Genomic DNA, 23454 nt, shown 5'->3' on the forward strand with positions numbered 1-23454 from the left:
TCCCAAGAAATACATGAATCGGTGTGAATCAGTAGGATAATGAAATCAACAAATGGAGCTGCATATGCTATTTGTTCTTACTTACAGATATTTCTGTGGCTTTCTTTCCAATACCATCGTTTTCAGAAGGAGGAATTGTAACTCTCAGAACTGAAAAGCAGAAGAGGCTGTTACTCTTTTTAAAGTTTGGGAGTGAAGACAGATTATATGACTTGCCTGAGAACACACAAGATGACTGTGGCAATGCTCAAGTCTTTCCCAGTGCTATTTAAAGGACTTGATTACTGATCCTGTTTTCACAGCAGTATTTTTATAAGACCTAGGTCATGTTGCATTTTCTTAGTACCTTATAACAACTTCTATTGTCTGAACCTGTTTGTTTATGGGCTTAGAAACATAGAATACTAAAGTGGTTTGGATAATTCTGGCATGGGGCTTGTGTTCAGACATTTGATAGTAATTGACCTTCCTTATGTGGAGAAATTGGGCTCACTGCACAGCTGCACATATGCATGTGCCAGTACATCATTGAGGAGTGAACAACTGGTGGGCAAGTATTACTAGTCCTGAATGCGTAGTCTGCTACAGGAAATAGCAAGCAAAATGTACTTTAGGAGCAGTTGTTCTGGATATTATTTAACCATATTCTCCAGTTAGACGGTTAGCAGCTTAGAAAGGGATGAGCCAGTGTTGTTTTAATACTGAACAGAAGCTTCCGTGAACTAGCCTGTTTCCAGACAGTTGCAAATGTACATTCAGAATAACAGACCTGGTCCTCATGGATAAAGGATGACACCGATGTAACATTGCAATGGAAGTCTGCAGCTTTATGTAGCTTATGTGCACTGTGTGAATATAGAGCATCTGCTAGCTTTTGTGATCCCTCAGTAGTAAATGATCTCAGCAGGGTGGGGAAGCAGGCTTCACTGAATTTCTGAAGACTCAGTGGCTTCTCCATGCATGGTAGTGCTAAAAGTCCTAAGTTAAAACAAAGTTGAGTTTCTTTCTATGCTAGCTATCCAGAAGACCTCATTTGATTGTAAAATAAAATTTGTTGACACAGTTTTTGTTCTTAGCAAACATTGACTTGTTTTGTTTCCCTGACTCCTTTTAAATGCTTACTGGAACAAACTATTAATACTACTTCTAAAACTGAAGTTCAACTTATTGGGATGTAATTCTTCAGTACTTTTAAACATTTTATCTAGTCCAGTTTTCCTTACTTTGCGTTGCTGTTAACTTTGTTAGCAATTTACTTGGCTGACTTTACTAAAGCCAAAAGCATTTAACACACCTGCCTTTTCAGGGTCATGGCAGACTTTTGATGTGAATGGCACTGCTTCTCTTGGTCTTTGAATTTTGCTATGTCTATCATATCTAGCATCTCATCCCCACATGCTTGTGGTAGTTTTTATGCTCTACCTTAGTAATCTAACCTAGTTTCTGTTTCCTGAATACTTTCTGGTATTTCATGGTCAGTGAAGGCCTCATGATTTGACCAACTACACTTTACTGTCTTTCCTCCCCTAGTAGGATTGTTGGGATGTAATAGCTCGCCTGCTAAGTAACCAGATATCCATAACTCTGGTTTTTGCCTTGGGCTTCTCCATAACTTTTTGCCTTTCACTTGTGTATTGCGAGACATCCCTGAATTGGTTTGCCCTCTGGTTTCTTGAAACCCTGTGTTGGATATTTTTTTGAGCTATTCTCATTCCTTTCCATCTTAAGGGTTGTCAGCTGTTTGGGGTTTTTTTTATTATTATTATTTTTCCCCATTTCTTTCACCCAAGTTATTCATCTTTGTACGTTTACTAGTTCCTTCAAGCTGGTTAGAAGGCTCTTCCAGATTGGATTTTCTCTACAGTCTTTAATAGGACAAAAATAATTATTGGTCTAGTAGAATTAATGACATGATTTGTAAAGGTCTTAGTAGTTAGTGTTGTCCTTTGTATGAGCAGCTAACAGGTTATTTTAATGCATGCCTCTAAGGGGGAGGATTTGTGTGCAAACTAAAATAAGTTTACCTGTTTATTGATGGTGTCTGAAAATGGTTTGGGTGATTTAGACTTCAAAATATATTGTTTCCACAGTCTTAAGCATGCTTTTGGGATTTGGTGTTCATCAGATGCATAGTTCCTACTCTAGGTTTCTAGCTTCCTGTTTTTTGAGTTTATGTGTTTATGCTGCTGGAGAGGTGTAATGGGAGAGCACGGTGCCAAACTCTAGAAGTTGTTTGTCGTGGAAAGGGACCAAAGAAGCCTGAGTCAGAAGAGTGTTCTCCTGCCTTCTCCATCTCTTGCCCAGTTTTTCCCAGCTGGTGTTGATAATTCTGTGTGAGTTTGATCTTTCCCCCTCAGCTCCGTGAAATTTAAATTTTGAATATATATCTGCTTTTTGTAAACCCCAGTGACATTGAAAGTGGAGACATTATCTTAAATATTTTAAGATTTCTTAATTATTGCTGCAAGAGAAATAAGGCTTTTTGCAATGGTGAGAGTTTTAGCACAGTGTGCTGCTACTCTTCCTAAAGTTATTACTGACAGTAAATGGTTACACACAGGACTTGAAGACTTCCAGCTGTTGCTTTCCTATAACATTTTCTATTATTTCAAAATTTCTGTAACTGTTCTATTTTGAAGTTTTGAGTAGCTGTATAATAGCTTTTTTTAGGATTGTCTTTTTCCTCCTTTTATACTTCTAATACTGAGTTAGGAAACAGGGACATCTGTGATCTTGCATGTGAATATACTGATAGATGTGGGAAACTAACTACTGTGACTGCATTTCATGTTTTGTGATGGGGAAACAGCAAAAAGAAAGGCCCCCAAACGTTAAAAAAGGTTTGTTATCCTTAGAGAAAGGATATGCAGTTTTGATAGTGTTCAATGTAGTGAGCTTGTGTTAATTAGTTGTATGATATACAAAACAGTCCTTCCTGAGTATCCTAATCCTTTTAGTGTGTGCATATTGAGAAATTAACCTATACCCATTTTTTGTGCTCTTAACATATATAATAGTAGTTAATTTTATTATATTATATATATTATATAATATATATATTATATATTATATATATGATTACACAGTGCTTATAAAACTACTTAGGACTAGTCTTAAATGCAATTTTGTGCCTCCTTTAATAGATAGATTACTAATAGAGCTCTTCCCTGCCCATGAGTCTTCTTTTTCTTTGTTTTGTGGTGGGTTTTTTTTTTAAAGTCTGAGTAACATAATCTGTTCCTTGGTAACAATATGCCTTATCACCATTTGAAAATGCTTCCTTGTCATCTCTGAGATGTTGTTTTGTTTTCTGTTTTAGTTAATTTTAAGCTGATTACAATTAGTGAAACTGATAATAAAATGACTTAATTAACATACTAATTTTTTTCATCATGGAAAGGCCTAAAATACATGGCTTCCTGTCTGGATATTTTATCTGATTATGACAGACTAGACTTATTTTAAAACAAGTATTAATATTCTACTGATATTCAGAATAAAAGGCAATTTTTTTTAAAAAGAGGAAATACCCAAAGATGCAATTAATGTCATCCAGTCTGGATTTATGGAAAATAATTGCATGAACATGATGTCTCATTGTTACATTTGACACAGGAGCACTTCAGTTTGCAGAAACATTTCTGCTTTCCCTACTCCTGAAAAAAATACTTCTAAAAATAAAAACCCACATGCAAAGCACTAGAAACTATAACTTTAATGATGTTGTTAAATGTTAGTGATGGGTGAAAAGCTAGCAAAGTGATTCAGCATTAAAACAAATTACTTGGGTTGTAGAGACAATATTGTTAACAGGTTTTGAGACTAATTTCAGGTCTAATGGGGATGGTCCAAGTACATTTAATTTCATTTGCTAGGAGAGGATAGACTAGTGAACTACCTTAGGTCTCCTGGTTACTTTCTATCATTATAGCTGGAAGGCTCTATTTTACAAGGGACAGTAAACAAGAGTGGAAGCATAATGGTTACACAATAAGAAAAAAGCTATGTTTTTTTACTCTTGTTTCAGACAAATGTCTCATACTGGCAGTTAATTCAATATTGAGAAGCAGAGCAAGAAAATCTGCTTCAGTTCTGTGAGACAAAGCTGCTGATTTTTGTAACTGGACTTGCACTCCTTCTCAATTGCTTGTTTTTCTTTGGAATATTTCCTGTGTTTTGGATAAGTTAGTGAGATCTGAGAATATTTTGTTTTGTCTTTTTTTTGCTGAACAACTTGTGCTTAAACTTTGTGAGACTGCACTTGAAAAATGCCATTTTGTGGGACAGACACTTGAGAGTTTTCTAAGCAACCAAAAAAGATCTTTGGAATAAGATCCTTCATGTCTTTAACAATGTTCTTTGTTAGACATCTTTTGATTGCATGTTTTTAGTTGTTTATAATCTTCATTGAAGTTTGAGTCACTGTAAGATGCTTTCTAGTGTTAGATAAATATAATGTATGAGATATTCTGGTGCTTGTAAGTATTGACTAGTGGGCTTGCAGAAAGTATCCTACTCCTATTCACACACAAAAAAATTTAATTTTTAATGGATTATGATTAAAAATGTTTAATTATGAATGGAATGTAGTTCTGAAAAATAAAGTTTGAATTGACTGTTTCATCTTAGATCCTTTCAAGATTTTAAACTAATTTTCTGTATGTATTCAACCACTGAAGACGTGTATAAACCATGGAATCTGGTTGAAAACAATATTCATGACAGAAAACTATGATGTAGTCATAGTTAGCTGTAAATACGGCTGGGGAAAATGTAAAATTAGGAATTAGCTTTATTTTGTGTAGCTAGTGTAATGGGAAATGTCTGGGATGTTGAAAACAGGCCATACCTGGGAAACAAAGAGTTTATGGCATTTTTCACGTATTGCATTCTGACTGTTGTTTTTAATTTTGTTTTCAGATCTTGAGTCAGATGACTGTGCGTCCATATACATCTTTAATGTAGACCAACCATCATCCTCTGTAAATCAGCCAATTTGTATTCCTCGCCATGGATTGCAGTCTCACTCCTCTCCTCTGTCACCACCTACAAGACTTCAGAGTCATAAGAACTATGAAGGAACTTGTGAGGTACCAGAATCCAAATATAGTCCACTAGGTGGACCCAAACCCTTTGAGTGCCCTAGTATTCAAATTACATCTATTTCACCTAACTGTCATCAAGGGATTGAAGCCAATGAAGATGAATTGCACACAAATGGCACAGAAAATGAGTATATGGAAAGGCCTTCACGGGACCATCTCTATCTTCCTCTTGAGCCATCATACAGGGAATCATCCCTTAGTCCAAGCCCCGCCAGCAGCATTTCTTCCAGAAGTTGGTTTTCAGATGCTTCCTCTTGTGAATCCATTTCCCATGTTTATGATGATGTAGATTCAGAGCTAAATGAAGCAGCTGCTCGATTTACCCTTGGCTCTCCTTTGGCATCTCCTGGTGGTTCTCCAAGAGGTCCCAGTGATGAATCTTGGCAGCAGCCTTATGGATTTGGGCATGCCTTGTCACCTAGACAGTCTCCCTGTCATTCTCCTAGAACTAGTATTACAGATGAAAATTGGCTAAGCCCTAGACCAACGTCAAGGCCCTCATCGAGACCTACATCCCCCTGTGGGAAACGCCGACACTCCAGTGCTGAGATTTGCTATGCTGGTTCTCTCTCTCCTCACCATTCTCCAACTCCATCACCTGGCCATTCTCCCAGAGGAAGCATAACAGAAGACACATGGCTAAACACTTCCATCCATAATGTACAAGGCCTTAATTCTGGCCTTTCACCATTTCAGTGTTGTACAGAGACTGATATTCCTCTAAAAACAAGAAAGACCTCAGAGGATCAGACTGCCACTTTATCTGGAAAAATAGATATCTGTCCTGAAGAACAGGGTAGCTTATCATCATCCCTTGAAACTGCAGTAGATGACTGCTCTGGATCTCAGCACACATTGAAAAAAGATTTGCCCGGAGACCAATTTCTTTCTGTTCCTTCGCACTTTACCTGGAACAAACCAAAGCCTGGTCATACTCCTATATTTCGGTGAGTGATTAGAAAGTCTTTCCCTCCCACTTTTCCCCTCCTGTGCATCTTAAGTAGACATATAACAGTGCTTATGTTTCATTATGTTTTATTTTATATAACAGTACTTATATTTCAGTGATGCATTACAACTTCTTAAAGACAACTTCTTGCAGACAAGTAGATGATATAATTATGAAAAAACAAGTTAGGACACCAAATACCTATCTTTTTTTATTTTAAAAACACAGTAGATGCATTGTAACATAGGATTAGTTTTATTTAAATAAAGTTTGCTTGCATACGTGCACAGAGCCCAGCTGAATCAAATGTCTGCAGATTTTGTGTACATTGTGCAGTTCTGTCTAATCTGAGTAGTTAACATTTTAATACAGCTAAAGAAACCTGACTTACATGATTTTATAAAACTGAGAGACCACAAAAGAGGTGGGGAGTTTATTTGCTTTTGGTTTTACTTGCTTCTTTGGGCTGACAGGAATCTAGAAATAGACAAAAAAATTTGCATGCTATACTGAAAATCATCCAGAAAGAATTGGTTTCTGGGTGGTAGTTCCAAGGTAGTTCCATCATGGTGCTGAGTTAAGCTAGCTCTTTTCCTTTTGTAGTCCTGTCATGAAGCTAGCAGGACGATTTGTGAAGGCTCTGAAGAGGGAAATAGTCGTCTTGGGGGAAAAATTTATCCTCCTTACCTGTTACTTCTTAAATGGAGCAGTTCTGTGATCTTTCCAACCATTATAGCTTCTGGAATCACTCTGCCAGTGGATGCCAGTGGATGGAGTAGAAATGATAACTCCTTAAGCAGCACTTCTGCTGGATAAACAGATATTGTGATTACTGAGCTTGTTTTCCATTTGATTCTTGAACCTTTTTCTTGCTTTACGAGGTTTTAAAAGTAAGGGGTAGGGAGGTACTGGGAGAAGTGGTGGATGTTTTGTAAGAAAGGTATCTGTATTAGAGCCATATTATACGTTTAAATGTCAGTGCTTTCATGGTAGCTTGTACTGATTTTAAAATAACTTTGATTAAAATAGTACCATTCTGTCCACAAGACAATCCTTGAAATTTGCTCTTGAAGGATGTAGTGGATGAAGCAGTTCCTCTTTCTTCTGGAGGTGGGGAAGATAGGGTAGGATTCTCCACATAAAGGCTTTGTTTTGAAAAAGGCAAAGCTGAAATCCTAGAAGTTAATGATAAAATATAGTGTTCTCATTGTAAAGTCATCTTTGAAAAGCACTTGGTTTTTACACTTTGCATTTTGAATTTTAGAAAGAATGGCTTATAAAATATTCATGGTTTTAACATTTTTCTCCTTGCTACCACCACCTCCCCCAAAATAAGTGAAGCAAAATAAACAAGTGTTTCTGACCAAGCTTCAGAAATGCCCTATAGGAGGCTTTTTCCCCTGGCTCTGAGAGTTTTAAATTCTTAGCAGGAAACTGTAATTAACTGTTGCCCAGTAAGTCAGGCTTACTGAAGAGGTATTCTTTTTAGGGACCTTCCTCAAAAGCACAATGTGTTGAAAAGTGGCTGAGGGCTTTCATGGCAATGTGCTAGCTTTTATACAGTTCCCCTTTCTATAGTGGCTTTTTCCAAATTCAGATCTCATTCTTGCATCACTTTAACATCTTGATGTATTATTTCCTGATGACTTGTTGGACAAACAAGCCTGTTGAAAGAAATGTTTTAGAATACCTGCTCTTATTCTCTGTCAGGTACATGAATATTCTCAGTACTGTCCACCTTGTGGAATACAGAAGCACTCAGTCATCTTTTAAAAATTGCTATAGCTGACCCTTTTCATGTGTGTTTTAGACAGAGAACTAATGGAGAAAATTGAGCTGTAACTTCTACTGTTGAGTACCTAAGAAGAAAGGTGCAAACACAAATGGATGAAATATAAACCAATACTTTCAGGATACAGTGAAACATCCTTAAAACAAATGGAAGATAAGTGAATCATAGCTTTAAGAGCTTCCCAAAGGGTAACTTCAAATGGGTACTATCAAATAGATGTCAGCATTCATCTGAGTTCATTGTTAGAACTTTTCAGTTTTACTGCTGAACATATCTTATGTGTTGATAGATGAGTGTCACACAGAAGGCTTATTTTTATTAATACCAAACTTATGTTTATTTTAAAACTTAGGTTTTGTATAAATTCTTTAGAAGTTATCAACTAGCTTAGATTGTTACTATCCAAATATATTTAAACCGTGCTTATTCAGCCATTTGGTCACTCTACATGATTGTATAACTGCAGATTTTAGTTTCTCCTCTCCTCAGAAATGTATCAATTTTAGTGAGTAGAAGTTTGGTTTGTTTCTTCTTTAATGTCCTTCCACATAACTGTGTATGAGCATGAAGCCTAACAGTAAGACACAAAGCTGCTAGCTGGAAAATTCTGTTTTACCAGATCTGAAACTACTATGTTGACAGATACATTAACTGTCTTGAAGAGGGTTTTTTGTATTCTTTTGCAGTCTTCTCATCTGTAATTAAAGGTGTTCCGTCTGTTACTAGAATCTTTTCATTCTAACTAAAACAATGATAACTATTTTTCCTTAATTTGTGTATTTTGGAATTGCATTATATTTATGTAGGATACTCAGCAGTCCTAACTTGGCATTTCTGTTGGCTCACAGGCTAACATAGCTCATAGCATGTGAGCACTACTGAAGGGTAAAAGCACATGAACAGGATGGGCTGTGGATCAATGGTTCCTTTGTGGGATGACCAAAATAGTTACAAAAATGGCTATTCAGTTAAACCTGCTTCCTCTTGTAGCGGGGAAAACTGAGTAAAAGTCAATTTTACTTTTTTTCTATTAAGAAGTAAAAATACTTTTTAAAAGTCAGAATTTATTTAGAAGCTGGCACTGAAGAACTTCTCTAAATATAAAATGGGCAAACAGGCAGAAGACAATAAAGACTACACTTATTCACAAGTAAAACTAAATAAAATATTAAGCTGTATACATTTGCTGCCAAAAATATAGTCTGACTATTGAATTAGTGGCAAAAGCTGCATCCTCAGTGAAATGTTGAATTACTTAGTGGTTGTAGCCTGTTCCACAGGTGCAATGAGAGTGTGTATCTTCAGCATGTTAAAACATTTAATTCTGACATATAATATTTTAAAATTTTGATCCTTATAAAGTAGGGGAGACAAATTGACGCTTCTTTTATGAATAAAAATAAAATGCAAGAAGATCCACTGTTCGTTAAATAGTTTGACAGTGACCAAAAGTTAGCACCTCAATTGTCATATAGTTATTAATTGCAATTTATATATTTTATTACATATTCTATATAACAATACATTAATTGTAATATAAATTACAATATATAATACAATTAATACACTTTTTAAATGTCTTGATTGTCTTTTCAAGCACAAAGTAGTGCATGAAGTAAGCTGGAGTATTGATTCCAAGCATATGAAGTGACTCTGACCAATGTGCACACTCAACTGTAATATATTGACCCCTGGTAGCAGTGGGGAGAACTTGCCTCTCATGTGGCATGGCATGAAATGTGCAGCTAGCACCCTCTTCTCTGAATGCTATCTAAAGTTCTGTAAACCTGTAATCTAGTTTATCAAGTCCTGACTGTTTTCCTTCTTTCTTCTGTGTTCAATAAGTGTGCAATATTTAACAAAATTTAAAAATGTGTAACATGCTTTTGAGCAATTTAGTTGTATTTCAGATGCCATCCAAACAATTTTGTTAGCTGACAGCTTGTTATTTGGTCACAGAAACCCATATTCTGCGTATGAAAAATGTATGTATATTATGTGCCCCGAGTCTTATTTTTGCCTCTTTGTCAAAGATAAGGCTGTAGACAAATGCCAATAGACAAATGGTGCAGCGATTACTTTCAAACAGGTTAAAAGGAACTATTAGATAGTGTCTTCTATATCTAGGAATAGTGAAGGTATCTGTGATGATGTCATTAACCACTTATCTTGGCGGATGAGCACTCTTTCAATGGCACATTAAATTGGTCATTATACAGAATATTCAACAATTAATTATTTGATAATTTTATTTACTACATTGTTACTTTTGTTATTTAAGATACCTTTCTTCCACCCCCAGCCTCCCCCAGAATGATGGATAAGAAATGGCTTTATCTGTGTCTCATGTTTTCCTCATCTCCACCTGGAAAATCCCTTTTTTGGAGAGGTTTTAATGTAGTGATAGTACATCTGACCTACCCATTTGGTTATTACCACAACATTTCATGAAGGTGCTGATTTTATGACTTTTTCTTGCATATCTAGTGATAAAGCTTGAGTTTTACTCACAGAAAAAACTCAGGTGTTTTTTCATTAAACCTCATTAAAAGACCTATTTCTAGGCTTTTGCATAAAGTTATTTCAGATTTGTTTATTAAATGGATTCTCTTTTTCACTCCTTTCCCAAATTCTGTACTGGCTGTTGGAATGGAAGCATAGATGCCTGAAGTTCACTTACTTATACAGATAGCCTTTGTCAGTATAGGTTATAAATAGTCCAGAAGAATACCAGAGAAAGTGTTTCTTCCTAGAGTCTATTCATATTCAAATATCTGAATTTGATCTGTTTGCTCACACTGAGGCACCATCTGAAAGGAGTTAGTATGCTCATGTGAATTATCTTAAGTGTATCATTAAATCTTTGAAACTTTGTGACATTTCTGCTTAGTAGGTATTTAGTGAATATTTCTGAAACTATAATATTGGGAAGCTCTTCAAGATTTACCCCTTTTTATTAAGATTTTCTTGTTTAGATTCCAGTCAGCCTTCTTGAGTACAAAGCTGTTGTATTAGGAAGATGAGTAGCCAATAGTACACTGAAGTGATATGTATACTTGTTTTACAAAAATTAATGTTCTCAGTTACAGTGTATATAGCTCTTCTGTGGCCGGTCCATCTCCCCTGAAAGTGGTTCACAGTTGTAAGATTTCCAGAAAATGAAAAAAAAAAAAAAAATTCAAACCAAACAAGAAAAACCTACCAAGTCTGTTTTACAATACTTTTTTTTTAAAACTTGATCAAGGGGAATAAAAAGAGTATTAGGGATGACCCAGAAAACATCTACTGAGTACTCAATATAATACCTTTTGGTGAGGACTTGTTACTAAAAGTACAAAAGAGATCAGCAACATCTATGGTGTTAACAGCTGTGGTTATCTTGTTCTGGAGTTAACAACCAGCACAGGCGTGGCCATTACTGATGCATGGGGCATTTCGTTAGAAGAGTGGTCGGTGATAATGCAATGGAAAATGATGCAGGTTCTGTTATTTTTGCTTTTAGGTTTGTTGGTTTGTTTTCTTTTACTTTAAACTTAATTATTTTTCACATGAATGGCTAGTGGAACAGTAAATTTTAGGTTCTATGAAGTAGATCTTGAGAATCTCATTTGTGTCTCAAGCAGATAGGCACTTTGCAGGGTAATAAACTTAATTATAAACTTAATGAGTCATTAATTTTTTTTTTTCCTTTTTTTTAACCCCTGAAGTATCTGATGTGAACAAATGGTGCTTTTGTGTCTGGTAGATAACCAGGCAATATTCACTAATGGTCAAAAATCTTGAAATAAAGCCTAGTTTCTTTTACTGTGTCTTCCCTTGTGGAGGTTTTAGAGACTTGATTTAAAAACTGCTGTATGAACTGATGTTTGTCTTCGGACTACAATGGCACAAATTTAATCTAGAGCACTGAGAAGTGACAGTATCGAGTAGTTTCTTTGTTCCATGGGTGATGAACAAACAGGCTTTGATAGATGTATTTACAGCTCAGGAATCTCTTTAGTGATGGATACATAATGACAGTCTGAGAGTATTTTACCTGCAGTTATCTGGCAGCTACTGCTGGAAACCAGGACTGATGACAACGTTGCTTACTCTCCCAGGAAAAAAATAGTTTAAATAGTGGTAGATGGTCAAATACCGTGAAAAGCTTCTTGTCTTGTCTGAATCCTTCTCTTGGAAATCTGGGGAGTAGAGAGAAATAGAATTATGTTCCATTTTTAACATAACTATTGGACCTTTGGTCTTAATTTTAAGAAGAATAAATCTTTCAGTGAGAATGGACTATAGGCAAACTTAGTCTGCCCAGCATTTACCATATTGTTTTAATAAATAGAAATTAACACCGGCTGTGCTACCTTAGCAAAACTTTAAAGTTAAAATATTTGCAAATCTCTGACTTTGAAGATAAGGACCCACTTAAGTGAGACAAGCAAGAGAACTTTGAACCTCTTAGATTTTTCATAAGCTAGGCTATTGCTGTAATGTTTACACACCATTAATGAATCCAGAGAAATTCAGGTAGTGTTTAATGTGGTACCTTTGTGCTGTACATATGAATCGATACCCTACTTTGTTCTGAAATTATATAATTTAGATTTTACTTGGCAGTATACTGTATCAGTACTCTGAAAGCATAGTTAACTGTGGACTTTCTAGTAGTAGAACAGTGATATTTTTGGCGTAAACAGTATTTAAAAGTCTACTGATAAGCCAGTGTGGCAATTGGAGTGACCCTAAAATTCTTAATTCCAGAATTACTCCACCAGGGAAAACGTTGCCTTGTTCTAGGTAGTGAGGAGCAGCTACAGCAGTATTTTGGCTCTACAAGCATTCTTGAAAAGGACTGTAGTATTGGGTCATAGTTACAGTTTGAGATTTTTAGGGGTTTGCTGAGTTGCAACATTGACTTGTCACAGGATATGCTGTTGGTTAATCTCTGCAAAAACTTGGGTGGAGGAGAAAATGTGGAATATCCATTGTATGGGCAGTGAGCTTTTTCCCTTTTGATGTGTTGGGAGGAGTTGTAACTTAAGTGGAAACTTATTTTTGCTGCAACTAAGAAATAATAAAAAGAGTCATTCCAGGAGATCTGTGAATCTCAACCAATGAAGGAAATAAAAACTTTCACAAGCATCTTGACATTCTAGTGGGTATCTTCAAAAGGTTATTACTAGAGTTAATGACTACAAAGAGGCAGGAAGATGTTCACAGAGTGTCTAATATGAGTTCTTCTGTGGGTTCCACCTGTGCTCAAACTTTCTAAGCAAGGAGTCTAGGAGAGCATTAGACTAAAACTGAGCTAACTGCATGTGTGCTTCAGCTAAGGTACCAGAGTTAGCAGTTTACCTGCACAAACCCCCAGCTACTCGTCCAGTAGATTACCCAGGAAGAGTGCTACAAATGGAAGGTAACTGTTTCAGGTTTTTAACTGGATTGTTTTTAGTGACTCTCATGGGCCTTGTTATTTCTTCTGTCCCGCATGTACTGCTGTGGGGCCACAGTCAGTCTTTGTTTCTTCTTGTGTGAGAGGCATAGTCAGCCCATGAGCTAGGCCCTGACTTCTATAGATCTGAATACTGTATGGACACATTTGGCTGTTCTTATGCTGAACATTAGATATTTCCTCATCGATTTGTGCAGCCTCAGTTGGTTCTGGTTTAGAGGTAATGATTGCAGAACAACATATCTGTTAAATTAATATTGATAAAATTATCACTTCAGTGATAACTTTAAATGCAGTGGTTTCTGCTGAAGATGCTACTGAAGCATTCCTTCTTTACTTCTGAGTTTCCTTTAATAGCTGCTGTTCTCTGAAGTCTTTAATCTTGATGTGATAGGAGTCTGAGCTTTTGGAGGCTTGCATTAATCAGATTGTAAAACTCTCTTGGTATTACTGGAAGAACATTTGTAGGTTTACAAATTGGTGGTGTTTCAACAGTGTGCTAATATTAATGAAAGTTCTAGAATGACTGTCACTCATTATTTCTGTTTCCTGACATGTGATTTGGTGCTTTAGCAGGTTACTGCATTTTTAGTAAGTTTTTTGCTCATTTAAAGAAAAGATTAAAATAGAGAAACTTCTGTAAAAGACTAAGTTACAAGCTACTGTATCAGTAATTTGACTATGAACTAAATAGAATTTTGTAATGAAACGTGCAAAAGTGTTGCTTCCCCATCAAGTCTGAAAAGTGAGGGGGCTTAAATAACAAAGATTCTTATTTCTTTTAATCTTTGAATCTAAAATGAGTTGGAAAAAACCTCAATCAGCGACTGATCTGGATTCTGGGTTGTGAATGCCAAGTTAGATGGTTTTATTGATAATGCAAACGCTGTCATGCTGTGTATAAGTTGGGGGAGACAGAAATCTTTTTGTAACCCCAAATTTTTGCTCATTTCTAAAGTGACTGAGCTTCTTAAACATGTTCCAGGTATTTTAAGAGTAATGCAGCACTACAGTTTGATCTTATATAAGTTTTGAACTATCAGAGATCACTGGAGTTCAATGCAGTTTACAGCTGATAAAATAACTGATGAGTTAAAAGTCTAGGAGTTTTACTGCTGATCCTCACCTAGTAGTGAATATTTTCTTGAGAACAGATCCTTAAATGCAGTAAAGTTATCAGCTTCAGACTTACTTTCCCATAGCCAGCATCATACAAAAATAACATTTCTACATAGTGAAAAGTGTTCAAAATATATGCAAACTTGTTACCTCTTGCCCCCCAAATGCTGACATGATTCTTCTTATTTGATACTGATTTCTGTGTAGTAAAAAAAAAAAACAAACCTTCCAGGCATTTGTAGACTGTATTCTGATTTTTTAAAAAAAAGTGTCCAGAGTTTGTGGGTTCATGTGACTTTCAGAAGGTGATAGTACTGGCTAGGAAGTTCCTACTATGCTTCTCTCCCACTAGTTCTGTTGGAAGAAGCTGTAATAGACAACTGGGACTCTGGTAAATTAACAGGATTCAAAAATTTACCTTTCAAAATGAAATAGTTAGATCACTGATATAGTTCAATATGTATCTGCACAGAATTTGTCTCAAAGTGAGAGGGTGATGTGGAAGCAGAAATACACTAAACTGATATCCTCACAGGACAGAAAGGTGCATGACGGTGTACCCTAAACCTTTTTAAGATTCCACTGCTGCTGAGAAGTTGAGGGTGCTAGAGACAGCAAGAAAAATACTCGGAGCAACAACAGTTTGGGTATCCAACAGAAAACCTGAAAGGGAAGCAGCCGTAATTCTCTAGCTTGCTAAATCTAGAACACATCAATTTGATGCAGCACAACCTCAAAGGCCATGTAATTTATTTGGAGGGCTGTATTTTGTAAGCTTTCCTTTTTTTTTTTTTCTTTTTTTTTATGTTTTAGGCATCTACACATGCATTGTGTGCTTGCTTGCTATCTCATGCTGGTATTTTCTGTTTGTTTTCAAAGAATGAGAAAATCTTGAGACTTGGTTGTTTTCTTGTCTCCATGTTTGTGCTAGTATTCTGACTATTTTTTTCAGGAGTCTGATACAGCTTGTGCCACGTTTTTATTAGTTAGTTGCAGAAGGAGTAAACCTCTCTGAGAGGCTGTATGGAGAGTGGTCACAACCAACAGATAGCTTTTCTTGACTGAGTTTTATTATTAAACTTTCAGTGGTACCTGCCTGTAATTGGTATACAGTCTATGGTGTGTGTTACACCAAGTCCTCTTAGGGACCATATCTGTTCACTGTCTATACCAACTATTTTGACATAGAATATTTTGTTATATGGGGGGAAAAAGGTTTCTAGAAATACCAAAGAAAAATTTCTCACATGCTGTCTTTCTTTTTAAACTCTTTTTAGTATTTTCTAATCCTGACATTTTCTTTCCTTTTTCAGACTGAAGATTGAGACCTCTTCTTCAGTAGTTATAAAAGTGAATGGCAAGGTCTAGTTGATAGCCAGTAGTAGCATTTAGGCAGTGCGCCTTGGCCTGGGGTAAGTATCTGGAAGGATTGGGCTTACACTGCATTCCTGTCAGTTTGTTCTTTCATTGCTGACGTCACCAGTCCTCTCCTACCCAGTAAAGACAATTGCTGTGGAAGGACCAATCATCAGACCTCCTTACTGGGGGAAGAACAGTCTTTGCTGTACACTGAATGCTTGTGGAGATGATTTATTGCTCACACTTCTTCCTTTCAGTAAGAAGAAAGGGAAATACTCTTGCTCCTCCCATTGCTCTCAGAAGGGTGCTTCAGGAGATGAGACTTTATATTACATTAGCTCTCTCCTGAAGTGCACAGCATAGCTACTCCATGAAGCAGCAGGTCAACAGGCTTGTAGGTTGTTCTCCTGTAGGAGGAAGCCAGCAAGTGGTGCTGTTTCTTCTCCCTCTTTTCTGTGCTTAGTGACAGTGATTTTTGTGGTTAAAAAGTAGATGTATGGTGCTGCAGGCTGAGCCCAAGTCCATCCAGATACTTCCTAAAGACAAAGCTTGGTTGTTTATTTTTTTAATCCAAACATTATCTTCTTTCACAGCTGTGGATATGTTTTATAAGTCTTAGCTAAATTATCCAGAAGGTATAATTTGTCTTTCTTGGACCTGTGGCTATTCATGTTTGTAGAAATTTCCACGGCTTTGGATTGGTGGTGGGGTTTTTCTTGACTTCCTGTAAAGCAGAAAGAAATGGAATTGAGCTTTCTCATATGATGATACAACCCAATATTTGTCCATCTCTTTAAAACTTATTTTGATTTGCCTGTCAGTCAGACTAAGGTAGTACAAAAATAGAAGCTTATGTTTATTTGTAAATGTTCTTGTTTGGTACACAATGCTATAAATGTTTACTTTTAAATGTTCATAAATTAATTTGCTCTACCAGGTAATTACTGACTTTAATCTGACTGTTAATCTTATTAGAATCATAACTATAAATCTGTGCAGGTAAAAGGGTAGGTATGAAAACACTGGTGATACCATGTGGCTTATTTCCCTTTGCAGTTCTTCCGTATTGTATTTTGTTCTCCTTCTCTGGAGTGACTTTGGTACTATCTGTAAGGGTATATATAGTCTGTGGATAAGCTAAGCATGTACTTTGTTGCAGTAAGTCTTTATGCTTAGATAGAACTACTAGCTTTAAAATTCTGGTTCGTCATATGGTGTTCATTGTTAACTATCATTAAAAAGTGCAGTGCTTACCAATCTTAGAAAAACAAAAATAACAAGCTGGAAGGTGTTAATGCAGAGATTAAAAATATAAGGATTTAGAGATTGAATTTAGACTTCCTACTAAACAACATTTGAACTTTCTTGCTGATATACTTGAGGCATTATAGAATATCACTGGTAATGTGGGGTGGGTGAGTGGGTCATACAGTACCTTTCTTTTATTCAGGTATTGGAAGGAAGAAGTTCCATGCTAACAACCTCAAAAGAAACACTTAATTAAAGAATTTAATGTACCAGCAAAATTTTGGAATTTTCCAGTAACAGTTTTAGGCTAATAGCTATTCTTATTTGGTCTCCATTTGATAGGAAAGTGACATAATTGTCTGTATCTTCCAGTGAAGTTACTTTGTTTGTACTGTGCAAATGGTATACTTCATTTAACCATAGTGTGCTGGTCTTGATTGCAGCACATCTTCGTTGCCACCTCTTGACTGGCCTTTACCAAGTCATTATGGGCAGTGTGAACTGAAAATAGAAGTCCAGCCTAAAACTCATCACAGAGCTCACTATGAAACAGAAGGAAGCAGAGGAGCAGTAAAAGCATCTACTGGAGGACACCCTGTAGTGAAGGTAGGAAGTCTGGCTTTCTTGAATAGAAGATAATTTTTTAACTACAATTATCTACAATTAAACTGGTATTTACAGTGCTGTGGATTGTTACCTTGTGTGAAGCTTACAGTTTTTTCTGGGTAAGATTTTCTCCCTTAAATGTAACTTGTTCAACACAAAAGTTAGTTTTAGATGTTTAAAAATTTAGTTTGCTGCAGTTACAGTCTATGGCACAATTTTATGCTGTATGCAGTTTTATGTTTGTGAATGGATTCAAGGTGCAATAGTGTATTACTTAACATGTTCATCATGAACTTTAAGGAGGAAGGGAGTGTGCATGGGGGCAGACAAGAGAAGACATGATAATAGATTAGTTGAAGCTATACTGCAATATGATGTAGCTTCATTTGAGTCAGAAATTGTCTTTTGGTGTTGAGACAGCTTCTGAACACTATAAATGCCTCTTGTTCATGTTTTTATTAGGTTATTTCTGTGAAATGGTACCTATAAATTCTGTTAACTTTCACTTAAATGTTTGGAGTAAGTTAAAGTTAACTCCTTTCTTCAGCATGAACCAAAGGTGGTTACAGTTTAATGATAGCCATCTCCTTAAAATGGCATCACCTAGTTTCACTGGATTTGAACTGGTTATCTGTAAGGGCAAGTAAGACTTGTTTCTTTCTTCTCTTTGACCTCATTTCCCTTGTCTCAAGAGTTCTGTAAGCTTTCTTGTCTTTCAAAACAGTTTCAAGTAAAGCAATAGTGCAAGCAACAGTTCTTATGTGGGTAAGAGGGGGTGGTGACATACTGACTATTCTGATAACTGCTACCTGCCACTAACAGTTGCTTTGGCTGGCTTCTTCAGCTAATGCTAAATATTCCAAATGCTAATGGCCTCCAAAGCATATTATTTAAATACATTGCAAACACCATCCAGTTATTTTTGAGCTCAGAATTAGATGTAAGGTCCTGGTAAATTAGGCTTGACTTTCATAAGAAAGCTTTGCTATCATATTCTTTTTGAAGGGAAAGGTGTGAGGGTTTGGTACTGTGGGTATACTGTGTGCACAAGCTGTGATGTGTTCCTCTCTGACTCTTGAGTTCAGGTGCGTGCACAAGTATCTTGCTCTATGCTGTGAAGGCTTCTGGATTAGTTAGGAGTAGTCACAGATATCTCCTTTAATATCTGCTGTGCCAGCTGTCTCATGCAGCTTGAAAGGGAACCCACCCTCTTATTCACTGGACATGGGGAAGGTTGTGCTGAGGAACTGTGGGGCTTCCTAAGATGCCTTGACTTATCCCTTTGCCACACCCTTAAGTGAAAGCAATATCTCTTATTCACCTCAACCTCGTTTAATGGTGTTTATCTTCATCCTAAACCAGGTTAAAATAAAAATTAACTGTTCATTTGTAAATCAAATCAGACAACAGTGAAAATTTTTATAAGACAAATAGGAAAAAAATACTAATCCATTTACATCAAGGTTACAGCAGGGTTTGTCTTCCCCCCAAGTCTAGGATATTTTCTGTTTGTTTTTTTTTCCAGCAAAATGGCAGTCAGGTTTTCAGTCCTCAGTCTTTCACTGTTGAGTCATAGAACACCAGGTGGGAAGGGACCTCAAGGATCATCTGGTCCAACCTTTCTGGTGAAAGCACAGTCTAGACAAGATGGGCCCACACCCTGTCCAGCTGAATCTTAGTGTCCAATGTTGGTGAATCCACCACTTCCCTGGGGGGATATTCCAGTGGCTGATTGTTTCATTGTGAAACACTTTCCTCCTGTGTCCAATTGGGATATCCCCAGGAGTAACTTGTACCCATTACTCCTTCTCTTTTCCATGTGATTCCTTGTCTTCTTTGTAATTCCATCTTCTTTGTAGCCACCCTTTAAATATTGCAATGTGGTGATAAGATCTCCCCTAACCCCTCTCTTCTCAAGGCTCAACAAACACAATTCTCTCAGCCTTTCTTTACATGACAGGCTGCTCAGCCCTTTGATCATCTTTGTAGCCCTTCTCTGGACCCTCTCCAGCCTGTCCACATCTTTTTTGTATGCCGGGGACCAAAACTGGACACAGTATTCCAGGTGCAGCCTGACAAGTGCACAGTAGAGTGGGCTGATGACTACTTTATCTCATCTGCTGATGCCCTTGTTGATGCAGCCCAGCATCCCACTGGCTTTATCTGCCACAGCAGCTTGCTGGTCACTCCAGTTGAGCTTGTTGTCCATCAGGACCCGCAGGTCCCTTTCCCCAGAGCAGATCCCAGGCGGGTAGATTCCAGCCTGTGCTGCACTCCTGGATGATGCTTTCCCAGGTGCAAGACCTTACCCTTGTCCTCACTGAACCTTCATAAGGTTCTTGTAAGCCAATCTTCCAGCATATTCAGGTCTTCCTGCAGGGTGGCTCTCCCTTCCGAGCATCCACTTCCCCACTCAATTTGGTATCATCAGCAAAGTTCATCAGGGTACACTTGATCCCATCATCCAGATCACTTATGAAGATATTAAACAGCATTGGGCTCAATATCGATCCCTGGGGGACCCCACTTGTGACAGGTTGCCAGTTTGGAAAGGAGCTATTTCCCAGCACCCTCTGGGTGAGGCCTGTCAGCCAGTTCCCCACACACCACACAGACCACTTGTCTAGGCCATAACTGTCATTTTATCTAGATGGAGGCTGTGGGGAACTGTAGCAGTCTATACATTAAAAATGTATTTGATATATTTATCCTATTCCAGTAGTTGGAAGTAACTCATTACTATTTGTGACCAGAAAAAACAGATCTGTAATCTATGTGACTTATACCAGTGATTTTAAAAGCTATTTATTTGTATTAGAATTGTGAAATACCTTGCTATGACAAGAATGCTGTTTTTAAAATGGGGATAGTATTTATGTGTCTGACAGTCTCATGCTTAAACATATGGATTGTACTATGCCTTTCTAAATTAAAATGAATACAAATGAAAATCAATATTCTATTTTGCAATTTGGTCTCTTCCAGCTGGATTAGAAATTGTGCTTGATGGGGGGAGGAAGTTGTTACGAAACAAACCATTGATTTGTATTAACTTTTACTCACTGCCTGGAAAAACAGTATGCTAAGGGACAAGTTTGGTGAAAGGTAAATAAATACTGAATAGCTGTGAACAGATGAAAATAACTTTATTTAAATACAAAAGTGAAATATTTTCCAGCACTTCTGGAAGCTTATTACACAAATCAATTCCACAATATGCATTACTATTTGTTTCTGACTGACTTAACTTTTCTATTTTGGTGCTCTTAGCTTTATACTAGTCACTTCCATGTGTGCGATCATTGCAATAAAGTAGCATTTCATTGTTTGAAATAACTGCATGTTAACCAATATCAGAGACAAGAAAGATGTGGGTGAATAGAATAGAATATTTCAGTTGGAAGGTACCTTCAATGATCATCAAGTCCAACTGGCACATCTTTGGGTGCCTGAAGGCCTATGTACTTTTGCTTCCTACACAATTTGCTTTGCTCTTGAACATTATTTTATAGAAAGCTAGAGGATTTACCTTACAAACTGTGAAACCACTGTAGTTTTGCATGTGTAGGTGATGCATTATTTAAAATAAAGATTTGAAGATAGTATATAGCTTCAAGCCATTAATCTATTAGTGCATGTCATTAATCTATTACTAATACTGTATCATACCTGTTGCTAAGAGACTAAGCTCCTGACAAATTTGGCATCATCTGTTGTGAATAACTTTAATCAGCTTATTTCCAAATGTGAGGAAACAAAATGAGTGGAGCATCATGCTTTACTTAGCAAATCCATTGACTTTAAGGAAGCAAATGCTATAAGGAAGCTGTCCTGTTTTCAGCTTTTTTAATGCAAAATGTTCTAAATAGCAGATAATCTGTCATTTCTCTTTTTTAGGATTGTTTCAGCTAATGCATGTTGTCTGGAATAATTTCTCTTACCTTAGTAGGGAATCTGCAAGATAACACTGACAATTTTTACAGAGGGAATAAATAATTTGACAGAATGGTTAGCAAGGACAAAGGTGGCATGTTGAATTTTTGTCATCCAAATTATGTAAAAAATTTTGTATTGCATTGTCATAAGTCATAGAAAGCCTCTGAGCACTGTCTACCTTTACCATTCTAATTCAATAGGTGAAAGTACTTTGTAGATGGGTACACTAAGCCTTTTAAAGAAATGGGTACTACATTTCATCTGACTCTAAATGAATTATCATAATTGCTTGAATTTCCCACCCTTCCCATAGGTCAATTTGTACATAATAAAGTGTTCACACTTATTTGCTAGACTGAGTTTTACTGTTATCTAAAATGGTTAATGTTTGTCGTGAGGCTTCACTTGGATCAAAACCACAGAGGCATTTTAGAGCAGATGGGCACATGATAAAGATAGTTTATTTTTATTTCCATATTTTAGCTTTCTGATCTAAAATGACTGTTTTTAAAACAAAGCTGTTTTGTATACTGTCCTCCTGCTTATTCATGTTGACTTCTGCAATTTTCTGAGTCATCTTAAGTATATTAAATTTAATTATATCTTTCGGTAGTAAATTCCATAAGATGTGTTATGCACAACAAAGTATTTCCTTTTTGTCATTTTTCCTGTTGCTAGTAAAGAAGGTGATCTGCATGATATTCTTCTTGTTAACCATACAGTATGATGTACTGAGGGACTGTTGAGCTAACAGCTACTTATTGGCACCATTCTCTATGCAAGAAGGAGTATCTGTCCTGTGGCCATTCACCAGAGTGGAAATCACTTTTAGATGTGAACTATGATGAGGGTAATTTATTCTAAAATGGAAGATGTGTCAGCAACAGGCACTGTATAGAATCCACTTATGCCCCATGCATGCAAGACAAATTTGGGGCAGTGGTAGCTATTAAGAACTCACTGGTACCAGAAGTCTTTTTGCCATACTATGAAGGATTTAAGGATAGAATCATTCATCAACTACTCTGTTGTAAGCAAAATTCTTACTGTAGTTGCTTCTGCAGTAACCGAGGAGGGGAAGGATTGTGTAATCCATACGGACAACTCAGCAGTATTACAGCTGAAGAAAGTTGTATGATCAAAAATGACAGAGATGTTAAATAAAACCTCTTTATTTAAATGGTTATACCCTTCTAGTCACTGACAAGCAAACAGTAACTTCCTATGTGAGGTTTAATGGAGACCTGCGAAAGAGGGATTGAATGTCAGCTCTGTTTAAAGTGGTTGCAGAGCGTGAAGCTATGACTGAAGAGCTCCAGTGGAAGAAAAAGTAAACTAATTGAGCTAAAGTAAACTAATTTTGAACTACTTTGAAAATTCTGAAACAGGAATGTGTTTTCGAAAAGCCTCTCAAACTGAGTTCTGGTGGAACAAACTCTAATCTACAAGAGAGGATCTAACCAAGCAATGTCAGAGATGATCTGATAAAAATAATCAAAGGATTGTCTAAATGAGTGTGTGTTTCCTGACCTATAATTCTGTGGCTGTTACCTTTTCCCAGGTGTTCTGTGTGGCCAATTCATGTAACTATTTGAATAACAGGAATAATATCAGTGTTCTCCCTGTTCTCTAAGCCAAATAAACTGAATACCTTTTCTGTGTTTCATGACCCTTCCCATTCTTCCTGCCTTTCACTTTTCAATTTTTACTTTTGTCTTGAATTCTTCCCTATTTTGTACATAGCCAGAAGGCACGCTCTATCTCAGCTCTAATTCCCTACTGTTGGTTGGTGACAACCACCCGCAAATAAATATAGAAGGCAGAAGGTCGGTCGTGGGCTGTATTGGGAAAAACACTGACTTTTGGATGAGATTCTAAAAACATTTATCTGTTAAGA

General features: G+C 36.7%; 1 protein-coding gene across 1 annotated transcript in view; it reads left to right on the plus strand.

Annotated features, from left to right (window-relative positions):
• Window positions 1-2487: 2487 nt before the first annotated feature.
• The window catches only part of NFATC3 (nuclear factor of activated T cells 3), a 60138-nt gene continuing 39171 nt past the window's right edge, over window positions 2488-23454 (plus strand). The window contains exons 1-3 of the mRNA XM_026856962.1: window positions 2488-2542; window positions 4921-6052; window positions 17459-17621. Of these exons, the coding sequence (XP_026712763.1) occupies window positions 2488-2542; window positions 4921-6052; window positions 17459-17621 (1350 nt within the window). The remainder of the gene's footprint in view (window positions 2543-4920; window positions 6053-17458; window positions 17622-23454) is intronic.

This window comes from Athene cunicularia, assembly GCF_003259725.1.
Source record: "Athene cunicularia isolate RWA chromosome 11 unlocalized genomic scaffold, athCun1 chr11_part1, whole genome shotgun sequence".
Taxonomy (NCBI): Eukaryota; Metazoa; Chordata; class Aves; order Strigiformes; family Strigidae; genus Athene; species Athene cunicularia.